The following is a 21,431-nucleotide window of genomic DNA, read 5'->3' on the forward strand; positions in this document are numbered from 1 at the left end:
TCTTCTGCACTTCGGAAAAAGGGAAACTGACCATTAGCAGCCTTCAGAATTCTCTTGGGTGTAAATAATGAAGCTCGGATTCTTGACGACACTGCCCTCCAGCATGGTTCTTGGGAAATCTTTGGAGAGTTTATACCTACAACTCACGCAGGACCCCTTCCTGCCCATCTGTTCATTGGAAGCCACAGTTGAGTTAAAATTTATTTGTTTTCTCTGCATAAGAGCACTGCAAAAGACTTCAAATGAGAAGCAACTTGCAAACCCAGGCTCTTATGTTATGAACACACAACGTCAATATATTTTAATAAGCATTCATTACTTATTGGACCTGAGAGCCCTTAGGCAACACCTAAGGTTTTATGGTTTTTCAGTCTGTAGATTTTATTGTTTTTTGTTTTTTTTCTTTGGTACGCAGGCCTCTCACTGTTGTGGCCTCTCCCGTTGTGGAGCACAGGCTCCAGACGTGCAGGCTCAGTGGCCATGGCTCACGGGCCCAGCTGCTCCGCAGCATGTGGGATCTTCCCGGACCGGGGCACGAACCCGTGTCCCCTGCATCGGCAGGCGGACTCTCAACCACTGCGCCACCAGGGAAGCCCAGATTTTATTGTTTTAATGGGAGGTACCTGAGGGCAAGTGCATCCCTTCAAGCTTGTCCTAAGTGTCATTCTCGCCGTAGCAGAGCCCGTGTGGTGGTCAGATGGATGCAAGCCTGAGAATTCTTAGGCAGGACACAAACTATTTAGAAAATAAGGATAAAATAGTTTCTTCCTTGGATTAAATATGGGGATAAAATAACATTTGTAAATACTATGTAAACTAATATAAAGTTACCCAAAAAACAAATTATCCTGGAAATAAATTATTCCTGGCAATAATCATCGATCGGTAAGGTTAGTTCGTCCCTCTGGCTCTTCTGAGTCTGCAGTGCGCTGCCCCACCCGATTCAAAAGCACTGAGTTGAACCCATGACCTCTCGGCCCGTGACCGTCGCTGGGGTTCTGCTTAGTTATTTCCAGCAAGCTTACCCCATCTACTCACCAGCCTCCTAAACAGTCTTTTCCTGGACCATTCCTTTCTTTGCCCCTAGAAAAGTTAAATTCCCTACATTTGAAAGGAAAAGGAATTAATATTTGCCGAATGCCTATTTCATATGATTCCCACAGAGTTTTGCGAGAAAGGTATTGTCCTTTTTTCACAGATGTTGCACCAAAGGCTCAGAGAAGTTGAGTGACTCATGCACAGCCGCACAGCTCAGACGTGGATGGACTTGAACTCAGTTCTCAACCCCCCTCATTCTATTGCCCCACACCACCTCCCAGGGCATGTCACTGCCCAAAAAAACAGTTTTATGAGGACATGCCTCTCATTTCTTCAGGGAGTCTCACCTAGGTCCTTCCTTTTGCTAAAAGGTTAAGGGTGCGGTGCCTTTTGGACACAGGCCCAGGAGATTAAGTTCTGGTGAAATGTGTCATCAGTCTACCTTCCCAGGGCCTGTCAGAATTTCCCAGAACAGGTATGAATGGGCAAGGAAAGTGCAGAGTCTTGCTCGACTGCCCCACCCCAGGTCCTCCTCTCCTGACTCACGGGCCAGCTGGGGGTGCCAGCCCAGGAGACCTGAGTCACTGCAGACTTCCTCCATGATCCTTCCCAGAGAGCCGCTCCCCACAAGCCTGACTAACACCCCAAATATTCTGCAGTGCCAAGGTGTCATGAGCTGTTTAGCCAAATAAAGATCTGGATGATGGTCTGTGGTCCAGGACACTGGCATGCTGCAGTCTTAGGGACTGCCATTCTAAAACAGGGACAGTAATTCCTGCCCTTACAGGTTTGGGGGAGAGTAAACTGAGACAATGTTTAATATGCATATGGATTTGTGGGGGGCACAACAGTCGGTCCATAAGAGAAGTACCATCTAAAGAGCAAGCATAGAGTTCAAGCAAGCCCAAACTGCACGGGGTGAGGGTTGGTTCTGTTGCAACCTATTCTCCAACCCCCGTACACAGCCTGCCCACGGTTTCCAAGGTCACGGAAGCTGTCATGACCATGATTCAGCAGGAAGCAAACAGAACTGGGAGCCAGAAGGCCTGGGTTCTAACAGCCTTGACATTATGATCTTACTACCTGAGATTTAACAGCATTTGTAATTTGGACTCGGGGCTCAACCCATGGGGAATAACAGGCAGAGAAAAGAAAGCTGCAGCACCGAAACTGGTCCAGGCCGAGGCTATGTTCTGTGGGAGTTAGACATGACATGTGAAGAGCCTCAGCTCTGTATCTATAAGATATTATAGGATTGAACTGGAATCTGAGGCATGTCTGCTGCATGTTGAGTACTTGCCAACAGTAAACTCCTCCCCTCCAGGCTCTGCATCCTGTGCTCCGGGGACCCAAGAGGGAAACGTCCCCCATTTCAGAAGGTGGATGCCCTGGAGTTTAAGGTCTCATGGTTAGAAACTTCCAGAGCTGGTCTTTGACTCCAGGCCTGCTGGATTCTAAAGCATGTACATCTTCTAATCTAAGGCCTGTTCAGAGACTTGTCCCCAAGGGTGTTGGACTTGGTCTCTCACTCACCTTACTCTGGTTGTAGAAACGGGACGGAGAGATGGGCTTCGGCCGTGGACAACTGCATTGGGTGGGGACTCAGAAAGGATGTTGAGGACTCAAAAGGGAAATTTCGCCAAGGTAGTAACCCGCCTGTTCATTTTGTAGGTGCAAGCCTTGTTTGTGGTCTGTGCCCATGGAAATTATTACTGTTTGTTTTGTGGCTCTTGCTGTTGTTACTTGCTGTGGGTAGTGAGTAAAGGAGTCTGGCTGCTGCTGTGTTGCCCTCCTGTCCTGAGGTCATTTTGCACCCAACATTTTCTCGAACCTTGAACCACAGCAAACACGAGCCTTCGGGATGACAATATCAAGTGTAGACAATGCATGCTATACTCCCGGGGTTATATAAATGAGGGCGATCTAACCATTTCATAACAAGGCGGCCACCGGTCAGTTCAACTGATGTTTGGCAACACCACTGTCTCAGGTAAGCTTCCATCTGCCAGCAATGCCTGTCCTCTTTATAAAAAAGAACTCTCAGGAGTGGGCCCATAATAAAAACTGTGACTGATCATTAAGCAAAGATGAATATTATCTTCATGACATGCATATCCAGGAGAGGAAACTATGGCAGCTTCTCCTTGTGTGGCAGGAAGCAGATGGCTGCAATCCTAATTTCTGTCTGTCATTTTTTAGGGTCACTTGCTGGAGCAGGGTTGGCAAAGTGCAGGCATATTCGACAAACAGTCTTAAGTGCTCGTGTCATACTGAGAAAAATAGCGGTATCTGTATGTGCTCTTTTGGACTCAGTGTGTTTCTATATCTGTGAATTTCAGGAGAGTATTTTACAGTTATTTTTTCCTGTGTTACAAAGAAGAAATTACAGCAATCATCCGAATCCGAGTGAACTACGATGTGCATCACCCACCTTGGCACCAGGCCCCAGGCTAAGCTCCTTCCGTGTGTTATTTCTAATCGTAACGACACCTCAGCACGTTGGCCATTTATTATCATCCCCAATGTTACAGATGAGAAAACCAAAGCAGAAGGAGGTAAAAAAATAGCAGCATCGTAGTATTTGAGCCCAGCCCTCCAGTTGGGGTGTTTTCCTGTGCGTTCACTCCTGATGTCTGCACATCAGCCTCAGGGATGAAGGGAGACAGGCATCTCTGTCTCAGCGAAGTGGAGCATCTTGGCCAAAACGACAGAGCCAGAGGAGGACCCCAGGAGGGGACCAGCCTTCAGGCTCTGGAGCATTTTATTTGTTGTTGAGATGTCCTGAAAGGATATTTCCCTGGGACGCGTTACAAAAATCAATTGAATGGAAAAAAGTTGCTAAAAGGAATGATGTCATACAAGAGAAGTTTCTGTCCAAGGGATTTGAGACAAAAACAATCTGCCTCTAAGAGAAAAGTAGATGGGATCTCATTTCCTACAGGTCTCCTTGTACCAGGAACTGTATCAGGAATGTTCGCATGGGTCTTCTATTCAGTACTTTCAGCCGCCCTATGAGGGGATCCCCTTGCTTAGGTAAGAGCAGACTCAGAGCTTCTGAAACCCGCCCTGGGTACACAGATGCATGTGGGAGGGATTCAAACTAAATTTTTTCATCTCAAACGCTCACCGAATCATGTTACTTTTAACTGGAAAAAGACCACGTGCACTTGTAATGCCTGATTACAATGAACACATGATGAGTAGTGACAGCTTAATCACCCATTTGACCCTGAAGGAAAAGACGGCCACTCCGACTGAAAACAGCAAAACCGACATCCAATGTCAGGATGTGGAAACAGGTTGTGAGAAAGGAGGTTTCAGGTTTGCAGACATTTTAACTAGTCACCTGGGAATACCCATTCATTCCTCCTGTGCCAAAGACTCATATCCACAATTAAAAGGCTTTGTATTTAGTTTTGAAGTAATAACACTTGATTATTTAAATTGTATTGACAAGTCCAAAAACAGGCTTTAATACAGTTTTGCTTTCATTTCACTGAGGAGCTCCATTCAGAGGCACGCTGCTCTTTCTGGAGCATTCAATGCGTTTATATTAAATTAAAGAAAAAAGGTTGAAAGAACAAGTACTTGTGTAGGTGCTGTCCCAAAGGAGATAGAGCTTGCTGGTGTTGTGTCACGCAGAGCCGAGTTGACAGGTGTACGGATTTCCCCGATTGTTTCCCTCTGATCTTCGACCACTTCCTCTTCTTCAATAACTTTTCCAACCAAGGTGAAAGGGGGAGAAGAGATGGATGGAACACAATAGATGCTCAGCCTTTCTTGCCACCAAGGGATAGATTTATTAGTCTAATACAGTGGATCAAGTGGGTGGTTGGATTTTATTCAGAGATTATCCTCAGAATTAAGGTCTCTGTGCTGTTGGCAACAGGTGGAATTAGTGGCAGGGCCATCCTTTTCATTCATTCATTGAAGAAGCATTTCTAGAACACCTGCACAAAGGGCTGGGCACTCAGACGTGTAAAACTGTGGACACACAGTCTTGGCCTAAAGGGACTCCTACTCAGGGGAAGAGAGAGGGGAAGAGAGAGGGAGAGAGAGAGAGAGAGGTATAAAGAAGCCCAGAGCAGTGGCAGGTGACGGATCCAGAGAGCAGAGAAGACCGTGGGGTGGAGGGCACTTTCGTCCATTTCTGAAATGCTTTACACCTTGGGAAGGATGTGCCAGACATTCTTTCTCTATGGTTCAGCCAAAGAAGAAATGGAAACAAATGCGTTTGTGTCCTGTTCAGGTGCACCCTGGCTGTTTGGTGGTGGCTCCAGCACTGGTGCAGAAGTCAGGGTGGCATGAGGCGTGATTCCAGACAGCAAGACTCAGCTGTGTGGCCAGATGGGGGCCCTGGGGACTTGTTAGTGGATCTAATGGATCCTAAGTCAGGGGGCTGTGAGGGTGATGACGAAGGGCTGTGGGTACACAGAACATATACACAGTTCATTGTCATCGCCAAAACTAGCAAGTGCTTGATACACACACAGCCAGCTTTGCTTTGAAAGACACAGCTCTCTATCTGAGCATCTCAAATGAGAGACACAAAGGCACCTCCCACTGAGTATCAAAGGAGGCAAACAGGAAGCAAAGGACAGGAGCTAAGGGAAGGGGACCCTCTGCGACTGGTGTGGCCTGGGAGATTGGTGGCAGGGTCAGTATATAAGCTACAGTTTGAAGTGAAGGGTCAGGATTTGGTCTTCTGCTCTGGAAGGTGGAGCTCGTAGCAGGGTGCCCGGCACCTCGTTGACACTTCCCAGCTGTTGAGTGAATCACTGAATGAATGAATGAATGAAGTATGGGCTTTGCCTCCGATGCTCCATCACTGGCTCCCGTGGAGCTGAGGCATGGGTGGGCTGAGAAGGTGATGGCCTGACCAGGTGATGGATGCAGAGGTGGTTCGCCCCACACTTTACACAGGAGCACCTGTGACCTCCATAGCATCTAACTGGAGACGTTAACAGGTAGCTAAACAAAACCTATTATGAGAGTGGAAAGAGATGGGTTGGCTTTATTTCTGGCTCAGCCGACTCCCTGCAAAATGAAATGCTAACGCCCTGCTCATCACAGGGCATCTGAGGAGCAAATAAGGGTTGTCCCCACGTGCTGGCAGCCGGCTTTGTCACCTAGAGTGGCAGCTTGCATCTGATCGACTCAGTGCTTATTTGTCAAAGAAAATGTCCAGTGAGACTATTTTACATACAGATAACAATAGTGACACCAAAACTACACAAAACCTCTGCAAATATATGGTATTTTATTTCCACTAAGGACAGTGGACGCTTGGAGTGCATGTTGATGGGAATTATGCATGTAAGAAAGAAAATGGGTGGTGAAAATAAAAAAATCAAGCAAACAAACACCAGTTAACTAAAAACAAGACAAAATGAAGACTATAAACCAACAAGTATATCTGAAGGTAAGCATAGGAATTTTAACTGGATAGAACATATGCCAAATTCAAGTGGCGTCCAGCATCTAGGCTGATGCTTGCTCATGGATGAGGTATTCTAGGCACAGAATCCATTTAATCAGAAAGAACGTAACAAGTTAAATAATGCACTCATTCCAGACGGCCATGAGGAGACAGTGGTTCAATGGCCAGCTGGGCTCAATCCTCCTGATTCAGAAGAATTGGACCCATCTCAGGATTTACAGCCATTCCTGAAAATGCAGTAACAATTGGGACCTCTGGATGCTTTGTCATTTGTCAAAAACACTGTGAATTCAACTCATTGAACCTGTTGGTCAATTCAATTCTGCCACTGGTCAGAGTGTTCACAGCTTTCGACATGAAGTGTTTCCCTCAAAGATTTGCAGAACTTCCTTCCTGTAAGATTGCAGCAGAACAGCAAGAATTTCGAGAGGAAACTGTTTTCTTGATCATAAAAATGCAGCATAAAGCCTAAGCTTCTCCTTCACTGAATTTACTGGAAAATTATGTTGTGGAAACTAAACATGACTGACTTCTCCTAATGCTATGTTTTAAATTCTATTTTTAAACAAATTCAATGGGAAGACAAAAATTATTTTTCTGATTGAGAAATAAATATCCACCACAGGATGATGATAATGACCTACTATTGATCCCTGTACACCTTACCTCTAATCTTTCAACAGTCTTAAAAAATTCTCATCATTCACATTTTGGAGATGAGAAAAACAAAGCTGAAAGTGTTTTAAGTAACCATCTCAAAGCCAGGAGTTAGCTATTCTTCTGCTTGTGAGTTACATGTGAAAAGTTTCATCGTTGCTTCCTCAGAACATGATAGGGTAAATGCCCAGTCTTTGCAAATATAATTTGTAGAATTCCCTTAAAAATATATATACGTTACTATGTATCAATATAAAATAGACGAGAACCTACTGTATAGCACAGAGAAGTCTACTCAGTGATCTGTGGTGTCCTAAGTGGGAAGGAAATCTAAAGAAGAGTGTATACATATATGTATACATATAACTGATTCACTTTGCTGTACAGCAGAAACTAACACAACATTGTAAAGCAACTATAAAAAAATTAAATTAAAAAACAAAAACAAAACGAAACTCCTAGTTTGGGCTACTGTTAAAAATTTCCAAGGAAAGTCACAATGTAAAGAAAGGGCTCCAGCCCTTGGACGACTTTTCCATGTTCTTGTCCAGTTTCCTGATTTCCAGGTGCCACTCCGGCTGGTCACTCGAAAACAAGCATCCTTAAAAGGCAACATTCCTTGTTACCTAAGTGCAGGAAGCACAGTGGGTGGGTCACGATTGATTGAGGATGAACAAGAAGCTGCTGGTGAGTCTTCCTCTCTCAAACCCCATAGACATTTCTGGCCAAAATGGGACTGAACCTGTTCTCCTGGTTCCCTCCTCCTGATACATGCAAAGTGTGAATGCTGCATCACTGACTGGAGAAACCCAGGAAGTAGGTGGCGTCTCCCCTGGGGCATCCTCACGTGCTGCTGTTCACTCAGCAAAGGCTCCCGTTCTTGGTCTTACTGGGCCTCATTCAGGTCGCAGGGCTACTGCTGGGGGCAACCTCACCAGTCCTGGACTTTTGGTGGTCTCAGCTCCTGCTGTCTCCTCCCCATCTTCTGGTGGGGCTTGACAACAGATAGATATTCAAAATCGCATCGTTATGGTTCAAAATTTTCAGTCCGTAGTGAACATTGATGTTCTCTTTAATTTACTTTAACTAAATGATTTATATGTCCGAATGTTGCCCAAAGGCAATTTTACCATGAAGAGTTAAATTTTTACAGTTCAAACACAAACACACACAACACACACACACACACACACACACACACACACGCAGAGACATATGTCTCTTGGTGAGTCAGCACAGCTTTTGAGCTTGTGAGTAAATGACCTATTTTAGGGAAGATGGTAAATTGTGTGAGTGAACACGGGGGTGACAGTGAAGATTTTTTCGAATTCCTGTTGAAAGGGAAGACAGGGCACGCGCCATTTACTGCCGTTTTACCTTCCCCACGGTGCCACCACTCTCCCATCTCCTCAGCCAGGCAAACGGAAAAATGACACCCAGGCAATGCCGCCTGCTTTTACAGTGAGTTAATTGATAAAGCCCGTGCTTGTCATCACCTATCTTGCACATCTGGAAGGAAGTCTTGCACAACCACAGTGAAATGTGGTAATGTGAAACTTAAGAAATCGAGGGGAACAGAACTCTGATTAGTCAATACATGCAAGTCACTGGTACATGTGCTTGGGAATCAAGCAAGTACACAGCTTCAGAAAATGCTGATTTCCCTGGCCTGGTGAACATTTTCCACTATCTAAGTAGCTAAGCCTTTAAAAAAGTTAATAATTATTTGTTTGTGGCAGCTTTGGATTGGGGGCTCTGAATTTAAGGAACAGTTCTAGATCATATGATACCTTTTTTTTTCTCTTTTAGCACGATTATGTAAAGGGAAGTCAGTGCAAGGCTTAGCAACACGAGTTTGAAGAGACTCACAGTGACAAGGGGCATTCTAGCTAAATCTGTCTTTTACTGAAAATTCTGCAGTGACTGCTCAGCCCAGCATGAGTCCTATCAGGACATGTGGTACCCAGATTCCTTCTTGTCTTTGTCTCTTTCCATTCACAGACGTTTAGAGAATTCTCATTAAAATTACTTAGGGTGAAACAGAGAGACTGTGTTATAAACTAAATCTAGTTAAACACACTTTGTTGTATTGCCTCATTTGTGTGATGCATGGACCTAATTTTCCTCTCTTTGTGTCTTAACTACGTACATTAGGTGATGCTTGCCAATTAATGCAGGATGTCACATCCCCAGTTGCTTTCTTGAGCTTCTTAAACATTAGAAATAAATACATGCCACCTGTCTCATATCTTGAAAGCAATTCAAAATGGTTACTTTTGTTTGCTTAGGCTTACAGCACAGTTTATAGCTTTAGTGCTTCTGAATTATAAGAAAGTTCTGTCTCCATTTCATAAATGTAACTTCATTTCAAGGTGAATCCAACAGAACGAGCAGAAGGCTCTCGTGAGAACTTGCGTGAGACAGAAAGCAGTGTTGGCTGGTGATTAAAGCCTTGGTCTTTGGCATTTGAGAGACGTGGCCTCAAATATTTAGCCTGATGCTTCCTGCTGAGCCATCTAGAGAAAGCTGCTCAGGAGTCCTTACTTGTGAAATGGGGATAATGCCCGCCACGTGGAGTACACTGGGAAATATACATAAACACACACACAGACACAGATGTATAACATACTGCTTCCCCGATTCGTAGTCAAGGCACAAGAAGTAGTAGATATCATCATTTTCATCATCACCCAGTTTGGGGAGGGGAATAATTCAGGTTGAGAAGGAGGGTTGTTAAAAATATAGCTCATGGTGGCGTAAGGTTAAAAACTAAGAAGGGAGTTACATATGAAAGATATGTTCTTTCTTCGGAGCAATTAAAATATAAAAGTAAACAACCTCCCATCGACTCCACCACCCTCTGAGCACACAGGTCAGCTGGGAACGTGTGCAGTATGATTGGTGAGTTGGGAGAACTTGAGACTGGATCTGCAATGGCTACAATGGCAGTTTTCAAAGAGGTTTTTCTTTCTTTTTTTTTTTTTTTTTGCGGTACGCGGGCCTCTCACTGCTGTGGCCTCTCCCGTGGCGGAGCACAGGCTTGGGACGCACAGGCTCAGCGGCCACGGCTCACGGGCCCAGCGGCTCTGCGGCATGTGGGATCCTCCTGGACCGGGGCACGAACCCGTGTCCCCTGCATCGGTAGGCAGACTCTCAACCACTGCGCCACCAGGGAAGCCCTCTTTTTTTTTTTTTTTTTAATTAAAAAAATGGTATGCTATGAAGCACCAAATGCTTGAATAACTTAACTATAATTAAAGGGGCAATTTGAGAATGTCCCTCTTTCCATTCTAAGTCAGAGCAATTTTCTCAACAATGCTGTCTACTGTAGCACAAGAGAAAGCTTTCTAGATCTGAGCCGAGCATTTTGAGGAAGGTGGACATGTAATTTGAAGTCCACCCTATACTCACAGACCACAGAATTGCAGCTCTATAAAATGCTCGATACACGTGACCTAACCCAAAATATTTTAGCAATAAGAAAACTGAGGTCCAGCGTAGCTCAGCAAATTGTCCGAAAGCACAAGGCGAGCTTGACTGAGAACATATCCTTTCCTTTAGCTAGGTTTCAAAAATTTTGTTAAGCAGACTGAAAATTTTTGTCCTTCTATAATTATCCTTGGTTTACAGCTGATTCCTCGCATGGCAGTTCTCCTAGCAGCCTTATTTGAACATAACCGAGCTGTTCGGCATAGTCTTCACATGACAAAGTGGTCATGTCTTACTAGTAGCCGAGAATGCATTATCAAGCCTTTATTTAGTGCTACAGTCAGGGCAATCCAACTATTAGTCATCCTGACATGTGCTTTGAACACAACACACCCATGAGTCCTGGCAAAAATTGCATCTGCTTCCTGCACCCTCCCACATCACAACTCCGTTCAAATGGCTGATATTTTTACCACAGTTCTAGAAAGAAAATTACTTAACATTTCTAATCTGGGGATGGACTTCAACTTCCCCTCCCCAATTATCAAATTAAAAGCAGCTCGTGTAAACTCTGCCCACGCAGCAAAATGAAGATCCGCTAGGAACAAGAGGCAGTGAGCCCTTCCAGCAACCGGAGAACTTCCTTAAACGAAGAACAAGATTAAGCAGCTCATTGCCTCAGAAATGTCCATCATCCTGTAGCCCCTTCTAGAAAGCACACACTGATTTTACCTTCACTACTGAGGAGCTTAATATGAACTCAACACAAACTTGTTTGCCACTCGCCACTCAGTAGAACTAAGATCTAATGCTGCTCACAGGGAATGTTTCTAGAGAACCAAAAGCTATTTTGTTTTTGAACAAACTCTGCATTTGAATGCGTCCCATTTACCTCAAGAAAAAAAAATCTGATCATGTAAACAATCTTTTACCTTCTGCCCTATTTTGCTGGACTGACCAGAGAAGGTGGTGGGAGGGGGTAGGTAAGAAGAGTGGACTGAAGGCCAGGGGGATGGCTTTAGGGCTTGCTGTCCCAACTGTGTCCTTTTCACCCTCTTGGGTGACATCTCAGCCAGGTGTGTGGGCCAGGTCAGAGGCGGCTGCCGGGCTCTGACCGCCTCGGTGGAACAGGGCTGCAGGAGCATGCGGAAGTGAAAGGGAAGTGTTTGTTTCACATTCTGCGGATGCCTCTGCAATTTATTCTCCTGGCTGGAGTGACAGGAAGATAAAACACAGCAAGTGTTTCCTCCTGTGCCCCGTCTCTGGAGGAGAATTCAGTGCCCATCAGGGGAGCAACCCCAGGCTCCTATTTACACCTTTGCTGCCAGGAAGGGCAGTGAGTGGGGGGGAGACAAGTGGCTTGCTGGGTAGCACAAGGAAGATTTCCCAAGGAGGAGGCGGGTGAGTAATCTGACAGGAATTTGTTTCAACACTCCGCCACCACCCCCACCACCACACACACAAAAACAACCAGACTCAAGATGCTGATAAGAATTCTTTTATGTTATTCCAATAAAAAATACATTCATACAGAAATATAACAATCTTGCAAAAAACAATTTCAAATAAAATCTTGTAAAACAAAATTTTACAAAAATCTTACAAAGATTTTTTTAGATAACAGGGTGCTTCAAAAGAAAAAAAAGAAATTTCACTAATAGAAATTTTTTTTTAACGTCAAGCAAAAAGTTTCTGCTTGATTGAGGCTCAGTTATCACCTGAACAGAATGTAATTCTTTATGTACTTGCTTATTATGAAAATTACAGGCATTGACATACGTGGCACCCAGCCCCACCCAATCAAACCACTCCATGGTGTTTCATAAGTGAGACAAGCCAGTGCAAGTTTTTTTTTTGTCTTTTGTTTACCTTCTTGCTGAATGGAATTGTTATGGCTAAGCACACAGCAGGGCCAAAAAAGGAGTTTTCCAAAATCCAGCAAATCAAGTGCCTGGATTTGGAATTGCCAAAAGAAAAGTGCATTTCCCCCCTCAGCAATATGAAATGAGTTCTTTAGGTAAGTGTATCCATCAGCCCAGATTAAAAAAAACAAAAAACAAAAAAAACCAGTTATGTGAGCTTTCACCATTGCTCATCTCCAGGAAGATCCAAACAAAATACCAGCCCAGCCAGACTCATATGTGTGTGTATATATATATATAAATATATATAAAGGAAAGATCCACACCCATGAGCCAGCAGCTGGATGGAGGATCAGCTGTCCATGCTGCGGTGTGCCAATTCAGGGAAATTACTCGTTGGAAAACTGGAAGAATCTATGTGCTGGAAAAAAATAGCTTCATCTGCATAAAAAGTGCTCTAAAAAAGAATCCCTGTGATTAGCTTACTCTTAGGCTCGATCTTCAATAAAGCTGACATTCAAAATCCAAACCTTAGTGTGTCTGAGACCAACGAGCGGGCTAGTATTCCGTTCATATGGCGAAGGTACCCTATCCCAGACCTGCCGATTATGATGAGCGAGTTGGCAGTCTGGAAGAGATTTGATGCCAAGAGCCTGTGGCAAATTGTTAAATTAAAGGGAAAGCCTTTATAAAAGTTAGAGTTCTCATGTTTACCTCCTTTGTGGCCATTTTGAAATATGTCTTCACAGGCTGTGGAATTTTCTAGCTAGACATTCTAATTTCTCCTTAAAAAAATATGTATATATTATCTATATATGTATATATATATATATACACACACATACACACATACACATACTGTACACACAAATATACATACACAAGAATTTCGCCCACTTTAAAAAAAAAAGTAATATACTTTCTGTTACCAACAGATAGCTAGATAGATACGCGAGAAACTTGTGCCTTTTAAGCAAATACATTGTTTTTTATACTTCTGTATCTTTAATACGTGTGAAAATGTTACATATTAAACACAGCCGGTGTATGATCTGTACAACTGTTGTGCAAAGTCTATACGAAGTCTCACGGTGGCAGAAATGGTCTGATTTTCCAATTATCACATGTTTTCCACTTTAACACTGACAGTCAAGTTGTCTAAACTACTGAGTAAATACTGACTTGTTTGGGGGGTTTTCATCTATTTGACTTTGTGAAGGAGGACCTTAAAGAGATTTTTTTTCTGTATTATATATTGATACAGTACAAAGCCAGGTGAAAAAAGAGCCTTAATAAAGCATGCATCACCCATACCCCTGTACGAGACCCCTACATAAGGGGCCACTTGCGTAAGGCACCATTGTTAAGATCTACAGTGCATTAACAGCTAGAAAACCAGAAATTAGTCCTCAAGGCATAAATAAGAGAAACTTAGCTGCATGAGAAAACAGTTTCTAAGCTTTAGTGGTTTTATCCACCCAACTGAGAAAAATTTTAGGTTCTGAGTCTAATGAGACATTAGACCAGCAATTCCCAGCCCTAGTGTCCTGGACACCCAACTCGTGTCCAACATCTTTCAAGGGCATCACGAAATTCTCCAAAAAGGTAATTCAAATTCGAACCATTTACAAAATAGTCCTATGCTGCACAATGCCTCTCTGGAAGGGGAGTGTTATGAAATCGAAGGGGGGAAGGATTGTGTATTGCCAGGCCCAGATGGCTAGGGGGTCACCGAATTCAACCAATCGTATCTTAGCTGCTCAGTGAACTGGAATCAAAACTGTAGTCCTGATTTAAAAATGGAAAAGCAGATAATTCCCCAGACCATGCATTACTTTTGTCTTAGAAGGAAAAGTTATCAATGTATTATATTTGTAGATACACAGCTTATACAATGGGTAACAAATGAACTCTGTCTTTTGAGTAGCAGAAGCTACTCACTTCACACAGCTGAACCAGACACCGAAAGTTCTCGCCACACGCTAGAGGGAAAGGGGCTCCCCTCCCTACACCCACTCGCCACTCCCGGGTCCTGACCGCCCACGCCTGCCCTCCACATTTTCCCTTCTTTTTTTCTTTTCTTTTCTTTTTTTTCCTCTAAGGCGCAGACTCTACCTACACCACCCCCCACCCCACCCCGCCCCGGGAAATGATTGGTGGCCATCTCATCTCATGGAACACGCCTCACATACAAAACATTCAAACTATGTTTTTTTCTGTCTCTTGCAGCCTCGCAAGGGAAAGGACTCTGTCTCGTCACACAGTCCGTAGGAGACCCTCCACATACAGCCCACCCACCACTAACATTCTCAGTGCACATGCTCACGGCAAAGGCTTAGGGACCACTCAGAGGATAGGTACCAGTGGCGAGGCCAGGGCCACCCAAACACCACACACCCTGGGTGCCCTGCCGCTTCGGACATGACTTTTTTCGCCCTCGAAAGACCTTCCCAGTAGGTCCTGGAGGCGACCGGGTAGGGTGCAAAATGGCTTTGGCTGGAACACGCACCCTCCTTCCACGGCCGTCTCAGCCTGGAAGCCTTTTTAGCCCGCAGGAGTCGACGCTCTGCCGCTTCAGAGGTGCCTCTTCATGTGCAGGGCCAGGTGGTCGGACCTGGAGAAACACCTGCAGAGAGAATCGGGGTCCCAGACGTTAGGTCTCCAGCCCCGTCAGTTACAGACCTCCTGCCCGTGCTCCCCCCAGCTAAAGTAGCCCTCTCCATGGGGGGTGGGAGTCATCATGCTGAGTCAGCCCCATCTACATTCGGGGCAGGAGTATACATCAGGGAGGTTGCTGATCAGCTCTTGGGAAGGTCACCTGACTTTACTGCCCAGCCTTCAAAGTTGAAAACTGTTAAAGGGCCAGTCTTCAGAAAGTATGAACGAAATCCTTCTATTCTCGTGCACTCAGTACACGGTGCTTCCTAACCTGGACGAGTGGCGTATTAGAGCCTTTTTAAAAAGTCCTGGGCTGAAAAGAGAGATGCCAGTGCAGGCCAGGAAGACGGCTGCCTTGCTGCAGGGTGACTGCATGCCTACTCCATTCCGGGGATGGCACCGCCGCGCCCCTGCTGTTCATGCACGTACCTGTCACAGTGAGAACATTTAAAAGGCTTGGCACCAGTGTGCTTTCTGAAGTGTCTCGTTAACTCATCGCTTCTTGCAAAACGCCACTCACAACCTTCCCATGAGCATCTGTAAGGCTTTTCTCCTGGGAAGAGAGCACATGACAGGCACGCCGTGATTTCACTGAACAGTGAGGGAAGGGCCCTGCTACCCCAACACGTGGTGGGAAAGTCCACTCAGGAGCAGGCCCAGAGGCCACTGCCCTCACGAGTTCAGAATACACCTCAGTTAGCGCTGGGAGCCGGCCCTCCCGAGGTAACAGGCAGAGGCTCTTTCCTGACCTAGCCTTGGGCCTCCAAGTGCTGGGGAAGAGACCCAGGCTTGGCAGGGCCCACATGACCGTAATCAGAGTGAACGTGTAAGAATGACAATGACTCAGACTGGAGAAATACTTCCGAGGTGATGTGTCAGCCCACTGGACCCGTGGCCTTGGCCAGGGCTGGGTTTTATTGCTTTCTCCATGGAAACGGTTTCTCTCAAGCACTTATTTTGTTAGTTACCCACTTCCCTGTGGAATGAGGCTTTGTAGTTTCCTCCGGGAAACTGTATTTCCCCAAAACTGAGGTCATGAGTTTCTGGGAAACCCCATTCCAAGGTCTTCAAAACACTTTCTAAATGACAAGCGAAAGACCCAGTCGACTTTATCCCTTGGTCGGATTACAAATATGATTTCACTAAAAGTGCTACCTGAGAAAATAACAAACAATTGCCACAGTCAGTAGCCTGGTTCCAGGGTACCCGGGTGCTGATCCTGGCTCTGCCCTGAGCTGTTTCAGGATCCTGGTCTCCTCTCATTATTGGTAACATGAGAGTTTGCATGACTTGATCTCTAAGACCCCTTCCAGATCCAAAATTTCTGTGATGCTTCACCAGTTATCCTAGACTGTCATGGTAACTATAAATGGAACTATTCTCTAGACTGTGATATTTCATTAAGAAGTTATTATTATTTTTTAAAGTTGGCATCAGAAAACAAAGGCAGCATGATACACAGAGAACTTCTCACTAAGTACCTGCTGATAATACTGCTTCGTACAGAGTCGATGGGTCTAGCTCAGACCCCACACGGCGTCCGGCACTCACCTGCGCCACACCGCCTGGCCACCCTCTCCCAACCCTCGAGCTTCATTTCCAAAAATCAGAGGCAACTCCGAGTAGCACTGTACACGGACACTGCAGACTGCACAGTGGGCCTTGATAACCCAGGTGGCTGGAGTGGGTGGGGTACTCGGTGTAGACAGAGAATGTGATTTACCTCTTGTTTGTTTAATCTGAAAGCGATAACCATTCATCGGGCACACATGTCCAGTCTTTCAGCGCCTACTCTGTCCTCCCCAGAGACCCAACTCTTTTGAGGGAAGAAAGGAGGTGAGGATGTGTCTGCTCTGACAGCCTCCTGCAGAGCCCCGGCCCCCTCCCAGGGCTGGTGCAATTAATTCAGCGGCGCCCGGGTCGCAGGAGGGACTGACCTGTGTGGGTGCGCTGATGTGCTTTCAAGTGGGAGCTTTTGGTGTAAACTTTTCTGCAGCCATTAAAGTGGCACCGATGCACCCTCCTGCGGCCGTCTGGGGAGGCGTCTCCGCTGCCCTTGTCGCCAGGCTTCCCCGCAGTCCCACTGCGCGCCTTCCCGGGAGGGTGCAGCTCACCCGGCATGCAGCCCCACAGGTGGGACGGCTCCCTGCTCAGTTCTGGGGAGGAAGGGGGCGTGGAGGTGACGGAGGAGCTCAGGTTCCCCGAATTGACTAAAACTTCGCCGATGGGGTCAGAGGTAAACTTGGTGGTGGGCGAGAGCTCCTCGGAGCTGTCGGAGGATTCGCTGCTCACGTCCGAGTTCAGGCTGTTGGTCTCCAGGTTGTAGCCAAAGCCGGGGCTGTTGAGTGCATCCTCAGGGGGACTGGAGGACATCTTCAGGTCCGAGTCCTCCTTTTTCTCCCGAGCCAGGATGATTTTGGTCCACAGATCTTCCTGGCTGTCGAATTTGATTTCGGAGGCTGACACATAGCAGGGTTCGCTCTGGAGGTAACGTTCCAACTCCAGGCAGGTCTGTGCGAAAGGAACCACAAGGAGGCACGTGATTGTGACGACTACCGAAAACGGAACCGAAAGCGCACTTCCAAAAACATGCAGGAGTCAAGGGCAAATAAACTGTGGCCTTGTCACTACAAGAATCCATGTCTTTAGCAGAGTGAGAGGAAAGCTGTTTCTAGGAATGGGTATACATTCAGAAGAAAAACCAGAGGTGAAACCTCTCCCCGCTTCCCCAAGTTGGACCAATGGCCACAAATGGTTGATGGTCACTGAGCCAGTTTTTGTTATAGTTACAGTGTTGACGTTTCTAATAAGTTTCTGTAAGCCACACAAAGAATACCAGCCTCAGACCTGCCCCCACCGGACAGATTTAACCATATTATCTGACAGCCGAGAGCCCTGTGCAACAAGGAAACCCAGGTATCCGCCTTCCAGAGGCACAGACAGAGAGCTTGCTGCTCTCAACAGTGTGCTCTGACATGGCATGTGTCTCCCTCTGGAGAACCGCTGACAGCACAGGCCGCACTCAGTGAGCGGACGCAGCCAGCTGATGGTCTAGGGTCAGGAAGGAGCTGCAGAGAAACTACCCGTTTCCTGCGGAGCCCAGACCTAATAGGCTTTCAAAGAATGCCATTCCCAAGTGCAGGGCCATGCGCACACACAACTTAAATGACTTCCACAGTGGTCAGAGGAAAACAACAACAGGAGCGGAGAAACCATTCCAGAATGGCCATCTGCTATTGTAAAGGATGCAGGAGGGGAAATTCCTCCGCAGCCCTGCTGGGAGTCCCACAATGGACAAGAACTTTATCTACTGGCCAAGAGTACAACTGTATGAGTCATCACTCTATTTCTTTCACACAATGCCAAAGGAGACTTCCTTTTGAAATTCTGACCAGCGGCCAAAAAAGGACCCGGTTCAAATATACATGCAGCGTGTCATGGCCAGAGTGCCCCCCCCACCCCAGCCCCACAACCAACCTTTCCAGAAGCTACAACTGCCGAGAGACCAGCATCCCCTCTCCCCACCATCTCAAACTTTCTAGCCACTGGAAAAGAAAAACGGTAGGAAACGTTTTAGGTTTAAATTATGTCTGCCCTTATCTTCACTAGGATCAACTGCCTGCATGTCCATATAAGGCTGTCTATACTACTGCAATTCCACAGCTTTAGATTTCTACAGCAAACTCTGCTCTTTTTAGCAAATCATTTTCAGGACTAGCAAAGTCCACCCAAAGGGCTCCCGCTTGGTTATTTAGCAGTGTGCCTGCTATCAGAATAGACCCTTCCCCCTCCCCCTCCTCACCTAGCAAGCAGGAGCAAGCAGAGGGAGAAAAAACAATCATTGTTTTCTCATTACCCCTAAAATTAGACGTCTGGGTTACAAAGCACACTACAGTGTTCTGCAGAGAGACAGCAAGATATTCTATGGATGTTCCAAAGAAAAAGGAAAGCACGTTTATTGAGATCTTGTTAAACTTTAATAATTTGGCTAATTTAAAATCTCCATTATGCTGACGAGCCCTGGGGACCAGAAGGAAGCTCTCAGGGAGAGTTTAAAAGCCTCTGAAGGCGACCAAGAGCTCAGCCTGGCTTGTGGCCCAAATCCCAAATGCCCAAGGAAACTACTTAGATCAATTTCAATCACGTCCTAGGAAGCAGCTTCTTTAGGAGGAAAAGCCTGGAGGGGAGAGGGAGGCAGGAAAGGGCTGGGAACAATTAAGCAGGCATGTGAAGGTTGTAACACTTTGCATTTCATCTCCCCTAAAAGCCTTCTAGGCTTTGAAACCCACAATATATATTTGACCTGCTAACTCACTTTGTGACAAAAAGTAAACTGCTTAGCAGCGCAGAGAAAACCCCAAACCCTCCTTCTATCTTTAAAGATAATGGGACAAGTGTCAGAATCTCTCTCCCTTCAGGTAATCCTAACGCAATAGAAGGGGGAAAAATTGTTTCTTAAATGTCCAATGCCCAAAATTCCAGTTCCACTAAAAAATGCCGGAAACAGAGACTCTTCTTCCCAAACTCTGACTTGAAGCAATTCGGACGGGCTCATTGTCATATGACTGATAAGTCACTGGTTGTGCAAACATTGGGTTGTTTTTTTTTTTTTTTTTCTGGTCAACAAAAGAAGCAGGTTAAGAAAAACAAGGCAGATCGAGGCATATCTTAAGCATTCCCAAGAAGGTAAAGAAACTGAAAATGGCCTGGTAGAGAAAGGGAGCTGGTGGATGTTTCGCTGGTGAAATCCTTAATTAAAAAAAAAAAAAATCTCCACGTACAAACACCAAAAAGCAAAACAAAACCAAAATCCCTTAAAAAAAAAAAAAAAAACAAAACACCCTTGGCAGTCCATACAAGTTCATATGACCAGATCCAGCTGTGGAGTCTGGAGCTGGTACAAGCACCAAACTTCTGCCAAGGGCTGGGGCCGGGATCAGGCCGCGGAGCTGGGTCTGCCCTCCGGAGAACGCAGTTCATAAGCCCCTGAAACGGCAAAAACACTCCAAGCGACGAAGCACTGCTGCGCCCCACTCAAATGACAACTCCGCTCCACGCTGTAAAAGGCCCCTTTAAAGTGCCTTCCACACCGGAGGCAGCAGAAGTACGTTTTAAGACTAATTATTTTAATTTTTTAAAAATTTACCCGAACCATTAAAAAAAGAAGAAAAAGAAATGCACCTCCAACCACACACCGTCCTGTCGGTGAGTGCATGCACTCCCTCCTCGGCGCACCCGGGCACCTGGCCCATGAAAATTCCTATTTACCTGTTGCCAATATTCCTCCAGGGAGGGCAGCGCCGAGAAGTAACCAGTCTCGTGCACAATCTGGAGTTCCTGGAAGATGCTGCACATTGGGAGCACATCCATGTCGGGTTGGAAAAGACAGTCACTGCTGTTGTAAAAACAGGGAGGTGTGCGGTCTGGAGTCGGGAGCGCAGCAGCCGTGCCTGCAGCGCCGGGGAAGTTCATGCAAACTCAGTGGGCAGCAATTAGGCGCCGCGGGTTCGGATCCTACCGGAGCCCGGAGACTCGCTCGCGAGCCCACACAATATTTGCAAACACCGGACTGACTGCAAACGTAACCCCTGCAAAACTTCCCTATTCAAAGCTCCGCTGCCAGCCTCCCCTCCTCCCCGCCCAGCCCCCCCATCTCCCCACGTGACTCGCCCGCGCCCGCCCCGCGCACCGCCCAATCACGCCGCGCCCGGCCCGGGGGCTGCGCGACGATGATGTCAGCTTCGGCCAATCGCGGGTAGCGGCTTACAGCGGCCCCGCCTGGCGTGACCGAGCCTCTCCATCACAACCCTCACCATTGGCTGAATTCGAACGAAGGCCAGCTCTGATTGGAAGGCGGTTTCGCAGGCTATTTTTAGCAGGGTATATAAGGCGCGGGCCGCCTCACGCCGGAGGAGTCGGTGCTGGGAGGTGTGCGGCCGAGCGGCTTAGTGTGCTGCTGCCGGGCAGAGGGAGCCGGGTGTTCCTTCCCGTCCCGTCCCCAGTCCCCGTACCCCTACCGTCCCGGTTCCCGTCCTCGTCCCCACCACCCGGGCTGGTCCCCGCAAACCCCGGCCCTCGTCACTCAGGCCGGTCACGCGGGTCCAGTCCCCTGCCCCGGGCCCAGCGGTTCAGTGTGCCGCTGCCTGGCTGAGGGGAGCCGGGCCGGGTCCCCTCTGTACCTCCCTCCGACCTCCGGCCGGCCTGCACTTCTCTGGTCCCATCCGTCCCTCCATCCCTCTATGTCCCCCCTTCCGTCCCCCTGTATTCCCTGTTTCCGTCCCCTTCTGTTCCCCCTCTGTCCCTCTCTGTTTCCCCTCCTTCCCACTCTGTTCTCCCTCCGTACACGC

General features: G+C 46.7%; 1 protein-coding gene across 1 annotated transcript; it reads right to left on the reverse strand.

Moving 5' to 3' along the window:
* Positions 1–12,166: 12,166 nt before the first annotated feature.
* Positions 12,167–20,676, reverse strand: KLF6 (KLF transcription factor 6). Its single transcript, XM_060097561.1, has 4 exons — positions 20,353–20,676; positions 17,022–17,595; positions 15,514–15,637; positions 12,167–15,052 (listed from the first exon to the last, which is right to left on the reverse strand). The coding sequence occupies exons 1-4, from the start codon at positions 20,554–20,556 to the stop codon at positions 15,001–15,003; spliced, it is 954 nt and encodes a 317-aa protein (XP_059953544.1). The 5' UTR covers positions 20,557–20,676; the 3' UTR covers positions 12,167–15,000.
* Between the last annotated feature and the right edge of the window lie 755 nt (positions 20,677–21,431).

Source organism: Mesoplodon densirostris, chromosome 4, assembly GCF_025265405.1.
Source record: "Mesoplodon densirostris isolate mMesDen1 chromosome 4, mMesDen1 primary haplotype, whole genome shotgun sequence".
Lineage (NCBI taxonomy): Eukaryota > Metazoa > Chordata > Mammalia > Artiodactyla > Ziphiidae > Mesoplodon > Mesoplodon densirostris.

Excerpts from the sequence above, each read along its gene's own strand:
- KLF6 (XM_060097561.1), bottom strand. The coding sequence starts at position 20,556 with ATGAACTTCCCCGGCGCTGCAGGCACGGCTGCTGCGCTCCCGACTCCA. Across the intron at positions 15,638-17,021 it reads ACATCAGCGCACCCACACAG|GAGAAAAGCCTTACAGATGC; the intron begins GTCAGTCCCTCC and ends CTCTCTTCCCAG. Across the intron at positions 15,053-15,513 it reads AAATGTTCTCACTGTGACAG|GTGTTTCTCCAGGTCCGACC; the intron begins GTACGTGCATGA and ends TTCTCTCTGCAG.